At 37.8% G+C, this 24,294-nt stretch overlaps 1 protein-coding gene across 2 annotated transcripts; it reads left to right on the forward strand.

The window, feature by feature from the left end:
* Nucleotides 1-1,213: 1,213 nt before the first annotated feature.
* On the forward strand, nucleotides 1,214-22,910 carry LOC132116688 (alpha-methylacyl-CoA racemase-like). 2 transcript variants are annotated; one of them, XM_059525554.1, is made up of 6 exons: nucleotides 1,214-1,273; nucleotides 1,624-1,878; nucleotides 3,442-3,585; nucleotides 6,115-6,275; nucleotides 19,236-19,422; nucleotides 22,289-22,910. In XM_059525554.1, the coding sequence occupies exons 2-6, from the start codon at nucleotides 1,632-1,634 to the stop codon at nucleotides 22,696-22,698; spliced, it is 1,149 nt and encodes a 382-aa protein (XP_059381537.1). In that variant the 5' UTR covers nucleotides 1,214-1,273; nucleotides 1,624-1,631; the 3' UTR covers nucleotides 22,699-22,910. The 2 variants fall into 2 exon arrangements, with proteins under 2 accessions (XP_059381537.1, XP_059381536.1); XM_059525553.1 differs by having other exon boundaries at nucleotides 1,223-1,273; nucleotides 1,608-1,878.
* The last annotated feature ends 1,384 nt before the right edge of the window (nucleotides 22,911-24,294 follow it).

A 24,294-nucleotide genomic window follows, 5' to 3' on the forward strand; every position in this document is an offset into this window, starting at 1 on the left:
AAAAACACTAATGCTTCAAAGTAAAAAAAAAATATATATAATAATAAATTCTCATGGATCTGGAGGTCCAGTAATACATGAAGATGAAAAACATGGTATAACTGAGACTCTCAAATGGCTCTGCTGCAAAGACTCTTTAATTTATGCAACTGGGGAATATAAAACAAATGCAGTTCTAAGTCATTGGGATTTGTATATAACCCAAGGTAATGTAAATGAGTGTTGAAAATGTGCCACTGAAAGTGTTTTTCCTTGAGTCAAGGTCGGTGAGACTGACCTTGCTGCTGAGTGTTTACCCACACAACACATAAACCAATGAAAACATCTTAATAATTGTAATTCCTGCAACTCTGTATATTCAGTATTACGAGCTGTGTGGCTTTTCCACTACTGATTTGATTAATGAATTGATATATTGTGCAAGACTGCCATTGTGAGAAGCCCATGGTGTCAACTCATGCATGAATGTAGCACAGTGTTGGGAAATGAATTTACAGAAAAGTTAACATTTTCCTGTCAGTTCAAATCTGGCTTACAAGTGTCATTTATTTATGGAATGGTTTTAAATCTGATCATGTTCGTCACTTATTTAACGCCTTTTGAATCATTCATTTCTGACTGACTAGAATATTTGGGTACTGTATTAAGGCATGACATATTTTTGAAGGATCAGAATTCATTTTCAGAGCCGAATATACAAAGTGAAATAGAAAGATTAAAGAAAATAAATAAAAAATTAATAAAAAGCCATATCATTCATTGCACCATGTCATGTGCACATACTGAATATCTAAATGCATTACCCACTGAGACAGACTATAGTTGTGGTGAGAAATGTAGTGCTCATAAATCATTATTACATGTAGAGCAGCAGACCCATTCTTAACATTGAAAAGGAAACAGTCCTGAATTGGTCTCCTTTTCTCTTGTCTTTTATTTTCTAACCACATTTTGAAATAGTTTTATTTAAATCCAGAACCAAACAAATGAAAATGGATGAAAGTGCATTCATAATGTCCCTCTAGGTGAGTAGAATAGCCAATCACTCAATGGAAAAGTCACAAAAAAGTTTTTTTATTAATTTACTCTATCCTTTATGCTTATTTGTCAGTTAGACAATTAATAATTTTTAAATGTATATTATTTTAAATGTATATAATATTTATTAAAAGAGAGAGAGGGTGAACGATAAATCATAAAAACTACCCAATCCTGTGCGCCTACGTCATAAACACGCGCCGAGCCGTTTGGTTCGAAGTGCAAAATTTAAAAGGTATGTAGTGTGTGTTTTGTTGCAAAGTCATGACTCCTATTGTGTTATCAGGTGTTGTTTGCTCAGAGGTGTTCTGGACAGAAAACATAATGGATTGTTGTTATTTAGAGATACTGATCGTTTACTGGTTTAATAAGAAGTTTGGAATGGACAGCTGGAGTGAACTGTGACCTAAATAACAACTGTCATATATTTGTGATTGTGGCTTTATTAATATCTTTTTTTCTTTTATTTTTTTTTCACGAGCATCATACATTGTGTAATATAATGTGTTTCCACCACTCCTACACTACTTAATAATTTGAAATAACTTTTTTCACGTGTAATATTTTAGGTTTATGTGTGAACAGGTTCCATTATGGCTCTGGCAGGAGTGCGTGTAATAGAGCTCGCGGGGCTGGCCCCTGCGCCCTTCTGCGGGATGATATTGGCCGACTTCGGTGCAAGAGTGATCCGAGTAGATCGGACAAAGGTGCCAATGACTGTAGATACTCAAGCAAGAGGCAAACAATCAGTGGCCTTGAATCTAAAGAACCCCAGAGGTGTCGCTGTTTTGAAAAGACTGTGTGTCCAGTCAGATGTGGTTCTGGAGCCCTATCGTAAAGGTCAGTGTCTTCATTAAAAGAAGTAAACATGACTCCACATTCGCATGCTTAAATCTCATAATATTCTATTAGCTAGCTAGCAGGGTGTATTTTATTGCTTGAATGTAGTATCTTTGTGTTACAATATTAACTTTTTTTTCTTTTCTTTTTATCCCTCAGTCGACCCTTTTTGTTTTTGGTCCTTATATATTTGGTCTCAACTATACAAAATGCTGAGTTTTTGTGGAAAAAAATAATTAAAAAAAATAATATGTATATATATATATATATATATATATATATATATATATGTGTATATAAAACTATATTAGGGGTGTAACGGTACGGAAAAATCACGATTCAGTACATACCTCAGTTTTAAAGTTACGGTTCGGTTCATTTTCGGTACAGTAAGGGAAAGAAATGCAAACATTAAACTGCAGGTTGTTTATTACTATATTACTATTACTATATATATATAGAAGGGAGTCACTTGCGCTTCAGCCTGGTTGGTGCTCACGGAACAGGACACAATGTTCAAGAGAGGAAACCCAAGGTCTAGCTAGGACCAAGGATATATATGGGTCAAAGACGTTAATATGTCCGCATCAAATGTACAAAAGTGATTTTGTGTCCATAGAAAGCACATTAAATGTAAGTAAAATGTCTACTTTTAAGTTTTTGGAGAATAAAATGTAAAAATTTGGTGAAATTATGTTACATTGTCATTCAGTGTAACACAATATTTATGCAAAAATTCAAACAACATGCTTATTCTGACGTGTACATATTAAAATATCTAAAAGAATAATGGAGCATACTAAATTTTATTGTGTTTTAAATTAGTAAAAAATTCTTACTGACAAATGGGCAAAACCTAGGATAGTGGCAAATGTTAAAAATGTCAAATTACAACTCATTAGTATTTTAATATGTCATAAATTGATTTTTGTTGTAAATATGCCTGACAAGCTTGTTACACTTAATGACATTTTACTGGGTGTCTTCTGTAAATCAGGGGAAAATGTATGATATTTATTTTTTGCTCAGAAAAAGAAAAACAAAATTGCAATTAAATAAAATGGAAAACTTTTTGCATTTTTTGGGGGGGGGGGGGGGGGGGGACTACAACAGTTTAAAACAGTATACACGTTTTTTATGCTTAAACACTTTTTCGTCTTTGACCCATATATATAGATATATATATATATAAAATAAAAAAATATTCTAAGATATTATTACCAAAATTTATTATTGTATTTGTCTAGTTCTAATAGTGAATAATGTTGCCTCTGCTAATCTTAATTATTATAGCAATTCTGATAAACCGTAATCATGCGAGATGCCACAGTGTGAATCTGACAGAATTATTATTATTATTTTTTATTGAAAACATTGTTAATTAATGGGGGGGAAAATGTTCTTTACTTCAATGAGTGATTGCTATTGCTTTCTTGATTTTAAATCCAAACAAGAATAATTTTGCTACAGTGTAACCTTTGGTCCTCTAAATTTAAATGTATTTTCCTTCAGGGCTTTTTTTCCTTTCATGCTGCATTACTTTATTTCTCTGGTATAATTAAGGTGTTATGGAAAAGATGGGATTAGGTCCTGAAGATTTACTAAAAGAGAACCCTCACCTGATTTACGCAAGGCTCACCGGCTATGGTCAGAGCGGATCCTACGCCAAGGCTGCTGGGCATGATATCAACTACCTGGCCATGTCAGGTAAAGACCAATATTTAACAGCTGCAGAGTTGCTGGCTAATAAGTTTTCCCAGAATGTCTTTAGGCACGGTGTATGTTAAGCAGAGTAGATTGCAGAGATCGAGCTATGTGAAGTTCAAAATATCTTTGGTGGAAAAATTTTCTTAGACTTTTTGTACAAGCAGAGTCCTTCTCACAGAGGCATGACTGCAAACCAGCACTTGTCACGTTGCAGACTGAAAACCTATGAAGCCGTCTGGATCTGTTGTGCCATTAATTGGAAATTATTATGTGTTGCTCTTTAAGTGCAGAAATTTCCTTTTTAAGGTCTTACGATTTACACAGCTCCAGAGACATCATATCCATTCAAATTTTCAGATTTTTGGGCCAAATGGATTTTGAATGCAGCATCCAAAAAATTGCATTTGATAAGTTATTTTCACAATTATTAAAACTACAAAATGAATAGTGTTCCAAAGTTGTTGTCTTTTAGTGAAGTTTTTAAGCTAAAATATATCACTTATACTTGGTGCAGTTTTTGCATATGTGTGGATGCGTGACTCAGTCCAAAATGTTACTAAATATATTTTTTAAGCATTTTGTGAAAACGACACATGCTATTCGACCAAAAAGACTAGACTTCTTTTAATTCAGGTGCGGTCAAGTCCGAGTTGAGAAGGTCGGGACTGGCCCAACAAAATGGGAACCTTTTTTTAAGTTTGATAAAAAATTTTCAGCCCTTTTTTGTTGATTTGCTTTGAACTTTTATGTGCTAACAGAGCAATATACAGTTGTAACCTAATTATTTTTTATGACTTTGGCCTTCGCTACAGTAAGTCTGTGTGTGTTAAATCCAAATGTAATGCATCTAGGGCTGGGCGATATACAAAAAAAAATGATATCTCGATATTGTCAAATTTTTTACGATATTCGATATATATCTCGATATGTTTGCATTTAAATAATAAAAAATAAAACATGATTTTCTTTTGCCCATAAAAAAAAAACATTTAGATTAAACAGCTAATTTAAGCAGTTAAAAAATCTAGACCAAGAGATCACTTACTGCTTTTTATTAATGAATACATGTAGGCCTATATGTAACTGAAGCAGTGCAAATTAAGTAACAGTTACAGAAAGTGCATTCTGTCAACTTTTTAGTGCATGCAATTCACAATTTAAACTATGCAACTGGGATAAGTATTTTATTTTAATTTTTTAACAAGTTTTTAAGCTAAGAACACACGTCTGTCAACTGTCTGTGGTTTTAAGAGAAGCTCTGTGGCATGAAACTATGTTCTTACTGACACTAAAAACCCTCTTAGATGGGGAGCTAGTTGCTGAAGCACATAGCTATTTCTTATATATAAATATATATAAATGAATACCAAAGACTTTTGCATTCTCTCTGTCTATATTATGGAAACTGGTAAACATATCAGTGAAATTCCCCAATAGTAATTCCAAATGGCCATAGCCTATGTTTCTCTATTCAAACATCAGCGGTCGAGTAAGTGCATTTATTTTGCGATCACAAATGCAAACAATACAGTTGAGATCTCACGACAGAACACAGACCGACTGAACGACGCTTTCATTAGATCGCTCAATTCCAGCTTGTTAGTGTTTTCAGATTATCGTCAGCGGCTCTTCCGCAATGAGGAGTGAGCACGTGCGCATGGTTGCCAGATTGCTTAAAATAAGCAAACACCGGGAAGAAAATGTATCCTTGTAACAGTGGAGCTCTGATTGGGAGATTTAAACTCTTGTTATCTGGCAACCGCTATCATTACAGCTCTCGTAGTAGAGGGGCGTAGAGCTGTCAGCAGTTACAGGTTCCTTTTTTGGACATTCGGCGAGTTCTTTTGGGAAAGTATGCTTGAATTTGAAATATTCGATATTCCCGATATATTCAAATTGTACATCGTCGTCAAAATTATTCCGATAGTATCGCTAATATTCGATATATCGCCCAGCCCTAAATGCATCAAAACTTCCTAATCATCGGGAAGAAGGAAGCGGGAACCGGCGGACAATCGAAATGAAGCTTTAATAACAAAATAAACACAAAACAGCGCACCAGCCCCTCACTGACGACACGTGCACACAAATAAAAACCAAAACACAACTAAAAGCCCAAGCCTGGTCCTCTCTCGTCCTTCACGGTCGTCGCTCCAGTTTTATATCCTTCCATCTCCTCCGTGGGCCTCGAGACCGGTGGGTCGAACAGGTGTAGTTCATCTCCAATCACTCCACCGGCCTCGCTCCCACGTCCCTCGGCCCCGCCCCACTAGTCACACCAAATTATTTAATGGCTTCACATGTAATAATGCCCATTGTTCTTTTGGTTTTGTTCATTCGCTACACTTCTCTTAACACCACTTAACAGGCAATACTATTTAAACCAGTTTAAAAGCCAAGAAGATAGAAACATTTGTATGGATTAATTGCTGATATTTTTAGCTGACCTTTAAACTGTGCTTTAAAAATAACTATTACAGTAAATATTTAGCTATTCTTCAGTTCTCAGGATGTCCCTGTTTTTAATAGGGTTGCTGTCTATGCTGGGCCGCAGCTCCGAGAAACCCTACGCTCCATTGAATTTGGTGGCAGATTTTGCTGGAGGTGGTCTCATGTGTGCATTTGGGATTGTGTTGGCTCTCCTGGAAAGAAGCAGGTCCGGACAAGGCCAGATCATTGATGCCAGCATGGTGAGATACAGCACCTCATCTTAAAATAGGTTCCGACTGACAAATTCTTATTAACTTCACTTTGAATTAACAGTAGAACAAATTTCTGTACAGAATCTTTGTACAGACTTTTGAATGTGATTGTTTCCTGGGCTTGTTAGCTGAAGCTAATAAGTGACTGGAAAAAGAAGCATTTGTGCTGGCTTGCTTTCAATCCAAACCATCAAATTTATATCACACTGAGTGTCATGAATTGTTTCTCCTCCCACCGTGCTAAAAATCCTTTTCCTCTTGTTGTTTTGACCAGCCACTGCATGGAATGGGGAAAATTACAAGCCTGGTTTATCTCGATACAATTTCTGCAATCTGGATTTTACAATAATTACTTGGTTTTTCCTTTCAAGTTGCTTATATTGGCACTATCTGTTTTCAATAACACCGCTACATGTGAGTACTGTTAGAGTGGTTATTTTCCAAGTAAGGATGACCCATTTAGTTGCAAATATTGTGTTCAAGCCCATTCTCCATTGGGTCCTTGAGAGCCTAAATGTTCCTCCATATCAACCTACTGTAATTCACTTTGAACCTACTTTGAATTTGGACCTGTGGTTGAAACTATGAAATATTTAGTTGCAAAGCTCATCATTAATGCTTGCTAATTAATAAAGTATAAAAACTTTAGGGGAGTAGATCTCTCAAGCATTAGAAATTGAAATATTGATGCCATTTTACAGCAAGCTGAGATTCTCATGCTTCATTGGTCTCCTTCTATAGTTTTAATCATTATTAAAATGTTTTAATTATATAAAAAAAAATTGTTACATTGGTTGATTATAAACCCTCACATATTTCCTACTGGTATTGATATTTGTAAAAATGGCATGCTTATATTATAAGCGTCTGACATTTTCTAAAGGAAAGTGTTTGCTCAAGAGTTTGTATTGTGTTCTTGGAGCACTTCCATGTTGAGAGAGTCTCTAAAGTCTACATCTACTGGAGGTCAGCAAGAGAATCTAATGATGTAACTTCAATATAAAGTTAACATAAAATGAGAAAGGGAAAATAAATAAAAAGTAAAACTTAATTCAAGTTAATTCACATAACACTCAGCTTTCCAGAAAATCATCAAAGTAATGTCCTTATGGTACTAATATACAGCTATAATATAACGCATACATGTTATGTGGTTAAAGTCATATATTCAGTTAAGCAGATGCAACAAACATGCTAGGCAGCAATCACAGCTTGTGCTTCTAATGATTACAGTATAAGGATAATTTTATTAGTTTTATACATTGATTTATAGTTGCCATCACTCTGAAGACTTTGCAGAGTGACTTAACAAGCTAAGTAATAATAAGAGTATTGTCATTTATTACACACAGTGCCTTGTGAAAGTATTCATACCCCTTCATTTTTTTTTCTTCACATTTTATGTTGCTGCTTTATGTTAAATCAGTCTACACACCATAATGAGAAAGCACAAAACAGATCTGTGCAAATTTATTAAAAATAAAACACTAAAATAAATACATTGCTTAAGTATTCATACCCTTAACTCAGTACATAGTTGAAGCATCTTTAAAGCTTCAAGTTTTTTGGGGTATGATGCGACAAGTTTTGCACATTTGCTTTTGGCAAATATCTGCCACTCTTCTCCTCACCTCTTCACCTCTCAAGCTCTGTCAGTTTGAATGGGGGCTGGCAGACATTTTCAGGTTTCTCCAGAAATGTTTGATTGGGTTCAACTTCAAGCTCAGGCTCTGGCTGGGCCACTCAAGGACATTGACAGAGTTGTCTATAAGTCACTCTTGCTGTGTGCTTAGGGTCATTGTCCAGGTTGGAAAGTCTGAAGTTCTGAATGCACTGAACAAGATTTTCATTAAGGATATCTCTATATTTTGCTGTGTTAAGCTGTCCTTCTACTCTGACGAGTTCCTCAGTCCCTGCTGCTGAAAAACAGCCCCACACCGTGAGGCTGCTACCTTTACTTTTGGGATGCAGCATGAGGCAGCACACTTTACTTTTGGGATGCTAATGTGCCGGTGATAATCTGTGCCTGGTTTCCTCCATACATGATGCTTGGAATTGAGGTTCATCAGATCAGAGAATGTTGTTTCTCACAATCTGGGAGTTCTTAAGGTGTCTCCAGTCTAATTAAGGCCCTTCTCAATCTGTTGCTCAGTTTGGCCAGGAGGCCAGCTCTAGGAAGAGTCCTGGTTGTTCCATATTTCTTCTGTTATGGATAATGTAGGCTACATGCTTCTGTGAACCTTCAATGCAGCAGAATTTTTTTTTTCCCATTCAATTGAATTTGTCACAGGTTAACTCAATTTGAAGTGTAATAACATCTACAAGCGATATGAATGCTCCTGAGATAAATTTCAAGCGTCCAAGAAATTATTTAAAGGAATTATTTCTGTTTTTTTTTAGTTCTAATAAATTTGTTACATACCCGTTTTGTGCTTTGTCATAATGGTGTATGGAGTGTAGATTGATGTGGGGGGAAAAAAGTAATTTAAAGCTGTTTAGCAGAAGACTGCAAAATAATAAAATGTGAAGAAAAAAAATGAAGGGGTATGAATACTTTTGCAAGGCACTGTTTATGTCATTTGATGTGTATAATTACATTTGACAATTGCAATATTTTCTTTCCATACTAATAATTGCTCTAGTGATCCTTTTGTGTTGAGTCATCCAGCACACATAAAGTCTAGTTCACACTTGCTGTGTTAAATCTGTGTGTTAACCCTGTTGGTCTTTGTGGAAGCAGTTTAAGGTTTGCTGACACATTGGTCAGTTCTTTAAATGGCCTGTTTTGTTCATGATGCACTCTGCTGAAAGAAAAAAAAAGATGATTAGCAATTGCTATTCTGTTTGTTAACCCTCTGGAGTCTAAGGGTATTTTTGGGGCCTGGAGAAGTTTTGTCATGCCGACATTTGTGCTTTTTTCAGTTTCTTATAAATATCTAAATGGTTAAAGTTTAATCTCACTGTAATCAGCACAAACTGGGCTATAATAATATGTGAGCAGCATGTATGTACATGATTGTGTTTTTGAGAAAAAAAATGTTATGCGTGGTTAGTGAAAAACTAAAAATGTTAAAACACTTGAATAAGGCAAAAAACACATAAAGAACAATGGTTCCCGGGATTTTTGGGAAATGGAGCTTGTAGCCTAGAATTCTTCTTTATAAATTATGTGAAAATCATCTTGTTTACTCACTTACAGAAAACAATATATTGATTTAAATTTTCTAAGACACTTTTTGTTGGTAAAAGTCATATGTGAGTAGGTGTCAACTATCATGAATACCATTGTGATTTACACCTGAGAAGACATTAGACCCACATAATGAGCTGCATAATGAGCCTCTCAGTCATCTGTGCCACTGTGAGTGAGGAGTTACAAGAAAGAATGTGAGGACAAAATAAATCTATATAATTTTATGTTTGTAGTTTATTAAGTAGGGATGTGCACGGATAGTCGAACATTCGAATATTCGTTCTGCTCTAATTATTCGATAAATAAAAATGATTTTCGAATTTCGCAAAAAAAAAAAAAAAAAAAAAGGTTCACAATAAAACCTAATTTGGTCACTTTCTGTGATTCTCCACGGCATATTTGAAGGTGTATGCAAGCAAAAAATAATTAATGAATGATTAAGGGGCCATTCACATATCGCGCCTAATAAGGCGTGGAAAAGGCTATGCGCGCCGCTTTCTCCTTCTTTCCAAATCGCTCGGGCAGAAGCGCTCCTGAGGCTAAGCAACAATGACGCGCTCTCTCCATGAAGACGCGGAAATTTCAGCAAAGGATAAATGGATTTGCAGCACAAAAAAATCGCTTTCAGTAGCTCTGCTACTAAATTTATTTCAAAATGGCAATCCATATACAGCTATGATCAGCTGTTCCTTCATCTTGGATGAGCTTTCAATGTTGTTACAGGAAAGGATGAAGCTGAATGTTTAGTTCTTGTCACATGACCTGCGGTGCGCTTGCGGCATTCTGAAAGTTGAGATGTTTTTAACTCGATGCTGTGCGGACGCGCCTGGAAAAAACGGGACCGCGTGCGCATCGCGACCGCGTCGCTTCCATTATGAGCGCGCATACCGCGCGCCTACATTGGAAATAACGAACTTGAGCGCGCAAAAGACGCGATATGTGAACGCCCCCTAAAAGAACTGCGGTCTTCTACAGTACTTCAAATATGCCGTGGAGAATCACAGAAAGTGATCCAAGAACATTGTTGCAGCATCTCTCAAGCAACGAATAAACACTGCTAACTTGGAGAATACAGTGAAAACTCCTCTTCTCGCGTCTGCCCTAGACCCTCGGCACAAACATCTCAGGTTTCTCGATGAAAACATGAGAGAAGTAAGAAAAAAAAACTTTTTTGAACATTATCAGAACATTTTCCTTGATGCGAGTGGTGCGTCACCAACGATAAAGAAGATGCAATGCCCACTCGTCCGAAAAGGCTGAGCCAGTTCTCCAGCGATGATTACAGCCGAGACGAGTGGGAACAGTTCTTGCTGGAGCCAAGGGCGTAGATTTGGTTTGAACATTGGGGGGGTTGAACGTTGTATGCTGCCTGTTATTTAAAAAAAAAAAACATTTATGTGTATTGTTATTGGATAATTTATTTCTTCCTATCTATCTATCTATCTATCTATCTATCTATCTATCTATCTGGCTACATGCTTTAACTGATTACAAATTCAACATATACAAATATGAAAGAGACAACATTTAGATATTTATTTTAAGATTTTTACATTCCACCTTAATGCATTTTAATTTTTTTTAAAGGGAAACACATCTTTAAAACATTAAAAGCATTAATGTATAGCCTAACTTTACAAAGCTGCTGTTTTTCTATACTGTTTCCTATTTTATTTTATTGATTGAATGGCATCTTCTTTACCTGATCACCTGCTCCTCCTCTCCCTCTGCTGACTTTTCTAACCTGCAGCTATATTTACCTCGAATCTGTTATAAAAACATGTTAAGAGATTATACACCTCATAACGTTATGAAATTTGTGTATAATCATCATTCATAAAATTCTAACATAGTAGAGATTATCAAAAGAAAGAAATTAAGTATTGAAACCGTGTTTCAGTGTTTCACTGTTTTAATGAGTTAGCCACTTAAATCGTTAATTCATCCAATTCGTTCAAAAGTCAGATTGATTTAGTAAGAAAACAAACACCGATGGGAATACTTTTGTCGTTGATAATGACAGACACTATTGAAAAATATACTAGCAAAACAGACAGCTGCTTTGGTAACTTGTTATACTGATAGTTATAGCTAAATACATTGCAAAGGATTAGCTAGATAAAAATATATGTGGTGTGTACTAACTATTACACAATATTCTCATACCTCATTCTCAGTACATGCTTTATTTTTTTTGCATCCCTCTCTGACCAGCAGTTAAATATAGTCCGCTGTGCAGGCTTCTCTTCATTTTTGGCGTTAACATTAACCGTGTGCTCTCCCATTCAAACACCACTCGCTTGTTTTGGTGAAAGTGCGACTCATTAGTTGGGCGTTACCAATCGGTTCAATAGAGGGGGAGCATTTTTTGTCTGATTTATTATGACATACTCATATTTGATTAGGAACAAAATTATTTTTACAAAATAAATGAATTCTATTTTTTCATATTATATTTTTCATTTGATCTACTGTGATTTTTCATTTTGAAATATTGGGGGGGGTTGTAACTGATGGATTTGAATATTGGGGGGGTTACCTCCCCCCCATCCCCCCATAAACTACGCCCCTGGCTGGAGCCATGTATTCCACCAGATGAGGATCCCATTCAGTGGTGAAACGAAAACACGAAGCGCTTCACAAAACGTATTCGCTTAGCACACCGTTATTTGTGAGTCCCGACAACGTCTGTGTTGTCAGAGCGCGTTTTCTCCGCGGCCAGCCTTATTGTTAACAGACTAAGGAGCCGACTTTCCCCAATCATGTTTACATGCCCGTGTTTCTTAACAAGAACATTTGAGACAATAGAAAAAAAGCAAAAAAGATTTGCTGACAGTTTAAAAGTTAAGTGTAAGCTACATTCTGTACAATAGCCTAATTGCTGCAGGCTGCTTTACGTTTTTTCTTTGTTCACTTTTTTTTTTTTTGCTTTTAATCTGTACTTTTGTTTGTTTGCACGCATTGTTAAAGGTTTTCAGCTACAAAACACGATGTGTAATGTTCAAGCTTATTGTAAGCTTGTTCAAAATGACGAAAACAAATGTTGCTGAAAAATAAAGTCTGACTCATTAAACTTAATTTAAATAAACGAATATTCGAATATTCGTTTTTTGTGAGCTCAACAATTCGAATGTGATATTTGTGGAAAACGCCCAACCCTATTATTAAGAATACATTTAATTATCCCACAACATAATTTAATAACCACTTGGGGGAGCAGTTAAACAGTTTATTAGGAACAATCAAAGCTGACTTTCAAACTAATTTTTTGCACCATTACTCAAGTCACACAATCCTTCAGAAATCCTTTTAACAATCTTATTTTCTACAAAAAAAAAACTTTATTGTTGTTATTATTATTATAACCATTATTATTATTATTAATGTTGAAAAGAGCTGAGAATATTTTTCAGGTTTTTTAGGGGGGATAAATTAAAAGAACACAATTTTTTGTTACATTTGTTACAGTTACATTTATTTGTTACATTTATATTATTTACATCAAGCTTTTGAATGGTATAGTATTGTATATTGTTATTGAAACTTCATACTATTTCACTTGATTATACATTTAGTCAGGAATTATAGTTTGGAAAAAGTCTAACTAGTAAAATGTTTACACGTTATGTGAAAACTAGTACAAGTATATAAATAAATAAAAAGAGACTTACTCATGTTTATGATCTCTGCTGAATAAAGTGCTTCATTCTTTTTTTTTTCTGAGGAAATCCATTTCTCAAATCCTCAACCACATCACATCTTTTTTGGGGCGAATTATGTCTTATTCCTCTCATCGTGAAGCAAACAGTAAAATAAAAACTTGAAGAACAGTCTCGCTGCTTTTTCTTCTGTTATGGGCGTATTCAAGCCGCGCGCTTCAGTTTGAATCTGAATAAAGCGTTCAGCGCGGGGGCGTGGTCACATTAGATATAATGAAGGGAGACATGAAAAACAGACATCGCGTTGTTTTCATATGGATAACTTTATCACAGAATGTCTGGCGTTTTCGGCGGCACTTGTTTAGTTTAAAAGTAGACATGTCAAGCTTTCTATAGATATCTCTCTCACGTCTCTTCGTTGAGTATTCACTGAGTTACAGTTCATTTTAATGACGTGTTTGTAAATAAAGATCAGCGCAGACAAAGGCTGCAGACAGCACACCTTGTTTGTTATCTTTATTTTATAAGTGCACAAAGTTTTGTTGTTGTTATGTCTGTATCCAAAAAAAAGTACACCCCTTTACAGATTCGATTGATGTATTGCTCTTATCTGTACGATTAAAACTGAAAGTGTAATCTAAGTTCTTTTCGGGGTTATCAGGAGAAAATGACTCATAACGCGTATCCGCGTTAATCGACTCCAGAGGGTTTTAATTAAATATGACATTTCACTCAGCCCTAAGTGGGTTTTTATGTGTTCGAAAACCTCAACCAGACAATGGAGCTTCAATTCGACTGAGGTTATGTAATACTCTAACACCGTTTGATCTCTGCCACTTTAAGCTCTTAAGGAAATAAACAGTGGTACATATAAAGTGTAATGTGTGAAAATCCAATATTGAAGCACCTCTCACATTAACCGTTCAGACCTGGAGCAGAACTGTAGTGCTAGAGGAGAGTTTAGCTGAATTAGAGTGGCGCCGATACAGGATGGCTGCCTCCGTGACGTGCTCTGCAGTTGTTTTTGTGTTTTTGTTAGTTTGTCCTGTCTTTAGTTATATTCCTGCAATCAGTTTCACCAGGGACGAATTGCTGGATATTCGGCTACACACATCTCCCGATATTTCACCGGTTTTCGACTATTCTGATGTTTTGCTAGACATTCTTGTCGGCGGAGCGGCTGCGCTGATCACACGCTTCAAGAGGACGCGCAGGCGTGGAAAGCGAGCGGGAGCGCTCGTGAGACTCAGAAAACGCGGATTTCGAACGCCGTTGCCTAGCATCCATCTGGCAAATCTCCGCTCTCTTCCCAACAAAACGGACGAACTGCTTCTGCTCTCTCGGACAAATAAAGATTTCTCTCACTCTGCTGCTCTGTGTTTCACGGAAACTTGGCTGAATGACACCATACCGGACAGCGCGCTCCATCTGCCGGACTTTCAGCTGTTTAGAGCGGATCGCGATGCAGAATCAACGGGGAAATCGCGCGGCGGCGGGACATGCTTTTACATCAATTAACGGTGGTGTACAGATGTAACTGTGTTAAAGAAGACGTGCTGCTCAAATCTCGAAACGCTCTTCATTAACTGCAAGCCGTTCTATTCGCCGCGGGAGTTTCACTCGCTCATTCTGGTGAGTGTTTACATCCCTCCTCAAGCGCACGTGAGCTCAGCTTTACAGGAACTCGCTGAGCACATCACAGAGATAGAACAACAACACCCAGACTCTGTTTTAATCATTCTTGGGGACTTTAATAAAGCCAATCTCTCCCGTGAACTGCCAAAATACAGACAGCATGTTACTTGTCCCACAAGAGACAGTAATATATTGGATCACTGTTACACAACAATAAAGGATGCATTTCACTCTGTTCCACGAGCAGCTTTGGGACGTTCTGATCACCTTCTGGTTCATCTTATACCGACCTACAGGCAGAAACTAAAATCAGCTAAACCTGTATTAAGGACTGTAAAAAGATGGACTAATGAAGCAGAGCAGGATTTACAATCTTGTTTTGACCTCACTGATTGGAGTGTTTTTGAAGCTGCTGCCACCGATCTGGACGAACTCACAGAGACCTTAACATAATATCATATATCAGTTTCTGTGAGGATATGTGTATTCCTACCAAGACTCAACTAAATTACAACAATGACAAACCGTGGTTCACTGCAAAACTCAGACAGCTCCGTCAGGCCAAAGAAGATGCTTACAGGAAGGGGGACAATGTCTTGTATAAACAGGCTAAATACACACTGGAAAAGGAGATCAGAGTGGCAAAGAGGAATTATTCTGGAAAAATAAGGACTCAGTTCACTTCGAACGACTCAGCATCAGTGTGGAAAAGTCTAAAGAAGATCACCAATTACAAGACACCACCCCCCAGCACTGTGGAGAATCAACGACTGGCAGACGATCTGAACGAGTTTTACTGCAGGTTTGAAAGAACACCCATCACCTGCTCTGAACACCTCTCCACACAACCATTCACACCAATAACAACTCCTGCAACCAACCCTGAATGCCTCTCCAAACAACCGTTCACACCATTAACAGCTCCTGCAACCCATCCTGAACACCTCTCCAATCAAGCACTCTCACCATTCACACCTCCTGCATCCCCCCTCTCCCCCACACCTGCAATACAGATCAGCGAGGATGCGGTGCGCCAGGTCTTCCGGAAGCAGAAAAGGAAAAAAGCACCAGGCCCAGATTGTGTTACACCAGCCTGTCTGAAATCCTGTGCTGACCAGCTGGCCCCCATCTTCACAAAGATCTTCAACAGATCGCTGGAGCTGTGCGAAGTCCCTTCATGCTTCAAACGCTCCACCATCATCCCCATCCCCAAGAAACCCAAAATTACAGGACTAAATGACTACAGGCCTGTGGCTCTAACGTCTGTAGTCATGAAGTCATTTGAAAAACTGGTGCTGGCTCACCTGAAGGACATCACTGGACCCTTGCTGGATCCTCTTCAGTTTGCCTATAGAGCAAACAGGTCTGTGGACGATGCAGTAAACATTGGACTGCATTATGTTCTGCAACACCTAGACAGACCGGGGACCTATGTGAGGATCCTGTTTGTGGACTTCAGCTCGGCTTTTAACACAATCATGCCAAACCTCCTCATGCCCAAACTAACTCAGCTCTCCGTGCCCACCTCCGTCTGTCAGTGGATCAACAGCTTCCTGACAGACAGGCAGCAGCTAGTGAGGCTGGGAAAATACACATCCAGCACCCGTACAATGAGCACCGGAGCTCCCCAGGGCTGTGTTCTCTCCCCACTGCTCTTCTCCCTGTACACTAATGACTGCACATCTAAGGACCCCTCTGTCAAGCTCCTGAAGTTTGCAGATGACACCACACTCATCGGCCTCATTCAGGACGGTGACTAGTCTGCTTACAGACAGGAGGTTAAAGAGCTGGCTGTCTGGTGCACTCTCAACAACCTGGAGCTTAACACGCTCAAAACAGTGGAGATGATCGTGGACTTCAGGAGAAACCCCCCTGCACTCCCCCCACTCACCATCATGAACAGCACTGTGACTGCAGTGGAGTCATTCAGGTTCCTGGGCACCACTATCTCTCAGGACCTGAAGTGGGACATTCACATTGACTCCATTGTGAAAAAGGCCCAGCAGAGGTTGTACTTCCTTCGCCAGCTGAGGAAGTTTAACCTGCCACAGGATCTGCTGAAACAGTTCTACTCCACCATCATCGAATCCATCCTCTGCACTTCAGTAACTGTCTGGTTCAGCTCAGCTTCTAAATCTGACCTCAGAAGACTACAGAGGGTAGTCCGGACTGCTGAGCGAATCATCGGTTCAACTCTCCCATCTATTCAAGAACTGTACTTATCCAGAGTGAGCAAAAGGGCTGTTAAAATCACTCTGGACTCCTCACATCCAGCACACTCCCTCTTTGAACTGTTGCCATCTGGTCGACGCTACAGAGCACTGAGCACCAGAACGACCAGACACAGGAACAGTTTCTTCCCTCAGGCAATCCATCTTATGAACAGCTGATACACACTGAACACACTACACTTTATATTTATATACACATACACTTAATTTAACTAACACACATACTTAGTATACACTTACATTTTGCACATAATATACATGTACATACATAACTGCATTTTTGTAATATACCTGCCTACAATTGTAAATTTGTATATTGTCATTCCTTATCTACTTATTTGTATTTTTTGTATTTTTATATTCTTTTATTATGTGTTTTATGTTCTGTCGCTGTCATTCTGTTGTACTGCGGAGCTTCTGTCACGAAAACAAATTCCTCGTATGTGTAAACATACCTGGCAATAAAGCTCATTCTGATTCTGATTCTGTGTGTGTTCCAAGCTAATGTCAGTGTGGGCAGGAGCTGTGGTAATGATGATTAGATGTTTGCCTGTTAGGCAGTAAAGATTTTTGAAGCACATTCCCGTGAGAGTCACCTTGCCACTTTCTGATAAAACCTGTCTTCTGATATTGACAGCCGCTTTTAGCGACGTCAGTGTTATTAACCCACAAGGCAGGCAAATAGTGTTTCCCTTGCATGCCCATTCGGATGTATTACACCCTGTAATCTTTATGCTGTTTTTAATTTAAATACTTATTAGAAAATTGAAGAGATGACCTGGGTGTTTTATTAGCATTTCATAATTGTTATGCAACATTTGTTTTGGGGCAATGTTGGTTTAAATCCCAAATATTGTTTGACCACTGTCGTCTTCACATTTACTTCCAGACAAATTAACCGTAATAAACATTATGCATGTCCTCATTATATTTATAGAACTAAAGTTAAATATTCCACTTTGATACATGGATCTTTTTCTGATCGATATGAAAGGTGGAAGTATTAAGAAATAGCTTTTTGAGGCATATCATGCATATTCAGTAATTGGGCCAAGCAACAGGTGTCTTCTGGGAGAGTGGCTTCTTGGTGGTCAGGCCAATCACATGCACAAATAGAAACCCAGATTGTCAATGTCTTTTTGAAGGCTGCTTTAACTGGGAAATGCATTAAAGTTAATTTTGAAAGGTCTTAGTCTTTGAAATGCATGTATATTTATTTTTATGCATCAATCTGGAGGATTTGACCTACAAACATTTTTCATCCGTGAAAATGTTTCTGGAACACTTGCTTCTGACCCTTTAACCTCAGCCTTGATGCCAAATTTGTCATCAGCTGATTCAGTTCAAGATCTAAGTGCCATGATTCTTTAAAGGGGTCATGTCATACATATTTAACATAAGTCTACTTATGCTAGTGAGTTCATTTGATCAAGATCAAATTTTTCACCCTTTCTCTGAAGTAAACAGCCTTTATTTTTATAACTGCTGCCCCTTTGAGAAATGTCCCCATTGCATGTTATTAACTGCATGCATTGCTTCCCCTGCCGCTGCTCACACAACCTTTATTTGTTTATTATTGTGTAAAACATAGTTTTTGCTTTCCCCATCCTTAAATAACAGCCTTTGTGAAGACTGTACCGTATTACATTGTGCCTGGTTCATAAAGTCAGTGCTGAAATACGCCACACAAACTCTGGAAATCAGACTGAAAGATCAGGGACCTTGTTAAAAATTAATGTAATCAATTTTTTATAACTATGGACTGATATTTATTTGATGTATTCAGTACAGTATTAACTTTGTTTTTGATTAGTTTAGATAAATGCTCTTTTTATCTGAAGGTTACATTGTTTTCATAGGACATCAAGCTTTATTATGCATAAAAGATCAAAGACACTGATTACTCATGATATGGCTACTTTTGAGTCATGCTGTGCCATGATGTGGAAATCAAACTACTGCAAACCTCTACAGAACTGCAGGCTGTTTCACTGTGGTGTGCTTGTATTACTAAGTTGCTTAAATCTCCCCCTGCCATACCACATTTCTGTCTTATTCAGTGCATCTGTGTATGTAAATGGATGTGATTATGAATGCAACTCCAGCTGCCCCTAATGAGGATGTTACCCTGCTTATTGGCAAGCACCTTGTTGCTCTATACTTAAAATTCAGTATGATAGAATTGAGGCAAATAATGGGTTAAATGAGTGATGCTTGTATTTATGTGTAGGTTGAAGGTGCAGCATATGTCGGCTCCTTCATGTGGAAGTCCCGTAGCCTCGGCCTATGGAATCGTCCACGTGGGGAAAACTTGCTGGATAGTGGTGCTCCATTCTATGATACGTACCGTACGTCTGATGGAAAGTACATGGCAGTGGGAGCGATTGAGCCTCAGTTCTATCAACAGCTTATTCAAGGTCAGTGTATTATATTTCTTCTTAATATGGTCCTGTAGTGTCATCTTCAGAATATACTGGACGTTCTCATGGTGTGAATAGCTATGAATGTTTGCTGTCTCAGTCATAATAGCTGTCTGAGGACATTTAGGTTTTTGTTAATGGAAAAATCAGAAGTGTTTACTGGCAGCGACTCAAACACCTGATGTTCCACTCTTTTTTCATTCGTAAAGATATTATTAGTCACCATAGATGTTTTAAAAAAAATCCATTATGGTTACTCTTTATTTGAAATATGGTTACTAAAGTTGATCATGATGTGGAAAATACATTTTAAAAAAACATGCAGTTTTTTGATAGGAAAAAAATTGTGCAAATTAAAAAAAATCTTAGAAACTTTTGTTTTTAGTTTAGAATTTTGTTCTTTTAACATTTTTTTAATTTTATTTCTTATTCTTTTTAATTATATATATATTCTCTTATTTTTGCATTATTTTGCATCTTTTTATTTCTGATCTCATTTTGTTCATTTCATTTTCTTATTGTTTTATATATATACAGGTCCTTCTCAAAAAAGTAGCATATTGTGATAAAGTTCATTATTTTCCATAATGTAATGATAAAAATTAAACTTTCATATATTTTAGATTCATTGCACACCAACTGAAATATTTCAGGTCTTTTATTGTTTTAATACTCATGATTTTGGCATACAGCTCATGAAAACCCAAAATTCCTATCTCAAAAAATTAGCATATCATGAAAAGGTTCTCTAAACAAGCTATTAACCTAATCATCTGAATCAACTAATTAACTCTAAACACCTGCAAAAGATTCCTGAGGCTTTTAAAAACTCCCAGCCTGGTTCATTACTCAAAACCGCAATCATGTGTAAGACTGCTGACCTGACTGCTGTCCAGAAGGCCATCATTGACATCCTCAAGCGAGAGGGTAAGACACAGAAAGAAATTTCTGAACGAATAGGCTGTTCCCAGAGTGCTGTATCAAGGCACCTCAGTGGGAAGTCTGTGGGAAGGAAAAAGTGTGGCAAAAAACGCTGCACAACGAGAAGAGGTTACCGGACCCTGAGGAAGATTGTGGAGAAGGACCGATTCCAGACCTTGGGGGACCTGCGGAAGCAGTGGACTGAGTCTGGAGTAGAAACATCCAGAGCCACCGTGCACAGGCGTGTGCAGGAAATGGGATACAGGTGCCGCATTCCCCAGGTCAAGCCACTTTTGAACCAGAAAACAGCGGCAGAAGCGCCTGACCTGGGCTACAGAGAAGCAGCACTGGACTTTTGGACACATTTTGCATGTCATTCGGAAATCAAGGTGCCAGAGTCTGGAGGAAGACTGGGGAGAAGGAAATGCCAAAATGCCTGAAGTCCAGTGTCAAGTACCCACAGTCAGTGATGGTCTGGGGTGCCATGTCAGCTGCTGGTGTTGGTCCACTGTGTTTTATCAAGGGCAGGGTCAATGCAGCTAGCTATCAGGAGATTTTGGAGCACTTCATGCTTCCATCTGCTGAAAAGCTTTATGGAGATGAAGATTTCATTTTTCAGCACGACCTGGCACCTGCTCACAGTGCCAAAACCACTGGTAAATGGTTTACTGACCATGGTATTACTGTGCTCAATTGGCCTGCCAACTCTCCTGACCTGAACCCCATAGAGAATCTGAGGGATATTGTGAAGAGAAAGTTGAGAGACGCAAGACCCAACACTCTGGATGAGCTTAAGGCCGCTATCGAAGCATCCTGGGCCTCCATAACACCTCAGCAGTGCCACAGGCTGATTGCCTCCATGCCACGCAGCATTGAAGCAGTCATTTCTGCAAAAAGAATCCCGACCAAGTATTGAGTGCATAACTGAACATAATTATTTGAAGGTTGACTTTCTTTGTATTAAAAACACTTTTCTTTTATTGGTCGGATGAAATATGCTAATTTTTTGAGACCGGCATTTTGGGTTTTCATGAGCTGTATGCCAAAATCATGAGTATTAAAACAATAAAAGACCTGAAATATTTCAGTTGGTGTGCAACGAATCTAAAATATATGAAAGTTAAATTTTTATCATTACATTATGGAAAATAATAAACTTTATCACAATATGCTAATTTTTTGAGAAGGACATATATATATAAACAATATTGTGTGTGTTCTAATTTTTGCATTTTAAGATTTTTTTTTATTTTTTTCTATTCACATCTTGCCTTTTTATTTTCTTGTTCATTTTAATTCTATTTATTCTCCTATTTTTGCACTTTATGGGGTTAATACTTATATTGCTGTTCTCATATTTTTGCATTGTTTGCATATGTTCTTATTATTTTCATCCCTTTTCTCTTTTTGCATTTTTTTTCTTTATCTATTAAATATTTATTCTTTTATTTATACGTTTTATTTTCTTAGTTTATATAGTTATTTAATTACCCAATGTTATTTTCTTATTCTTTTATTTCTCTGAACACTGTACGCACTGCACATCTGTACATCTAGCTGCTTTTAATTCACCTGTAATAAACCTGAATGACATTGAAGTACAATTAACCACAAAGTTCTCAGGGTCACATTGTTCTGTCTATATGGTTGTCGATTTTGCACAGGCATGCAAAGATTAGGAAGAAGCCACAGGATGCTTCATTTGTATGTGCATAGGGATTCACCCTACATCCTGATGATTCATCCTGATTTGAAACCATAATAAAAGAATGTCTCATAAGTCACCTGCTGTGGCCAGTGTAATGCACTAATGGCTTCTGGATTCATAGTCCTTCATGATCTCTTTGATCTTTGTCCTCTATACTCCTTTATTGATTTTTTTTTCCTCTTTTAATTTTTTTTTTTTTAATCTCCCTCATATAATTCTCTCTCACACCTATAGGTTTGGGCTTATACGAGGCTGACCTGCCCGCACAAATGAGTGTATCAGATTGGCCGCAGCTAAGGCAAACATTCACCCGGGTGTTTGCCAGCAAGACGCAGGAGGAGTGGAGTCGAGTCTTTGATGGGACAGATGCCTGTGTCACCCCTGTGCTGTCTTTGGATGAGGTACTCTCTCACCCCCACAACCAGGCACGGGGGTCATTCTTCAAGGACTCTCAGGGGGAAATTAGCCCTCGACCTGCACCCATTCTGTCCCGCTCCCCTGCGGAGCCCTGTCACTCCCGGGACCCCTTCATCGGAGAGCACACTCGCTCTGTGCTGAAGGAGTACGGGTTCGACCAAGCACAAATAGAACAGCTCTTTTCTGCCGGTATTGCAGAGTGTAACGAAGCTAAAGCGCGTCTGTAAATCAAAGACTGGAGAATCATTAAACTCTGTGGCCAATGATGCAGCGCAGAAATCTGAGCACTTGAACTCCTCCGTCTTGTTGAGTGAGTGTGAGGGGGCATTTCAGAACAAAATTACTGTCCCTTGTGAATCACTGGGTGCTGCAGTGGACTAAATGATCCTGGGCTTTTAAGTAAAAATGTCCCAAAAAAAATTAAATTAATTTGTAATTGCAGCAGGGAAAGTCAAGCAGGATTTAATTAAAGCCTATTGCAAACATTCTTAACATCCTTATATTTGTATTTGAATAAATAGTATGGTTGAAGGCATTTTATTTACAGTTGATTAAAGTGTACCACTTTTGGTTGTGAATTGAAATACTTGACTAATAAGTGTCTTCAGCAAGAAGAGCTGAGTGTTAGTCAATTAATATAGTGAAATATTTGCCTTTGCCTAATTATTAGGGAGTGCTGATGACCTAAGATAATGGTATTAGGATAAAACCAATTAATGATTCAGCTTAAGATGAAGATTTCTGCCATAATTATATAACTTGTATTAAAGTGTAACACTTGGTGAACAACGTAGTGGTCTTTATTATGATACAGGTGGCCGTTTTTGTGTGGTCTGTATTTGTTATAAGAAATGGGGACAGTAAGGTTGTCTCTTAAGGCCATTTCACAGAAATGTTTTGTAACATTATAAATGTCTTTACTGTGACTTAAATTGAATGCATCTTTTCTCAATGAAAGCATTAATTTCTTAATAAAATTCTTACCGAGCCCAAACTTTTAAACAGTAGTGTATTTTCAAATTTAATGAAAGAGAACATAGAGATCAAGACACATTTTCTTATCCTTGAAGATTGTGATCAAAATAATGAAAATTAGACTTTAAAGACTGTATCTGGCTTCAAACAATACTTCTTTTGATAACATACTGAATCCTCTTTTCTCAATTCAAATACTATTAGTAAACCCCAAGAATGAGTTGCATAAAGATATTTCATAACTACTCTAGCCTGAAATCAGTTCTCATTCACGTAGAAGATATGTGTGGAATGTGGCTTTTTAATCCATGTGACAACATCTGACCGGCTCCCTGTGATCCACAGCTCGACCTCTAAAGATTAAGTCCGAGGGAGAGAGTGGATGATGTTTCCGTAAGAAGCTCACATGATTTTTTTGAAGAGCCTCAGTGAAAGTCTCATGACAGATTTGAGTAAACCAAAGCAGCAGGAGATCGTCGTGTGAATGGAGAGGCAGCAATGCGTGGGGTTGTGTGCTTTGACTCTGCTTTAAATGCATTGCCTTTTCTTTCCAACCCCCTTGAGGCCGTCTGCCGAGGAATCACATGGTGCACGTCACTTGATTTACCCCTAATGGGCCACCCTGCCATGCAAGACCACAAAAGGATACTTGTTAGGACTACATTAACCTTTTTCTAACATTTCCATTTCCCCAAACACACTCTACTGTTCTCTTTATCTGATAGATATGTGCTATTACATTAACCACGAATTGTTAGTTCCTGAACTTCTAACCTGTTGTAACCCAGCAGGAGCAAGAGAAGAACATCCACAGCTCATAATCTTTGTCACGTGCTTACAACCGACTC

This window comes from Carassius carassius, chromosome 36, assembly GCF_963082965.1.
Source record: "Carassius carassius chromosome 36, fCarCar2.1, whole genome shotgun sequence".
NCBI classification, from domain to species: Eukaryota; Metazoa; Chordata; class Actinopteri; order Cypriniformes; family Cyprinidae; genus Carassius; species Carassius carassius.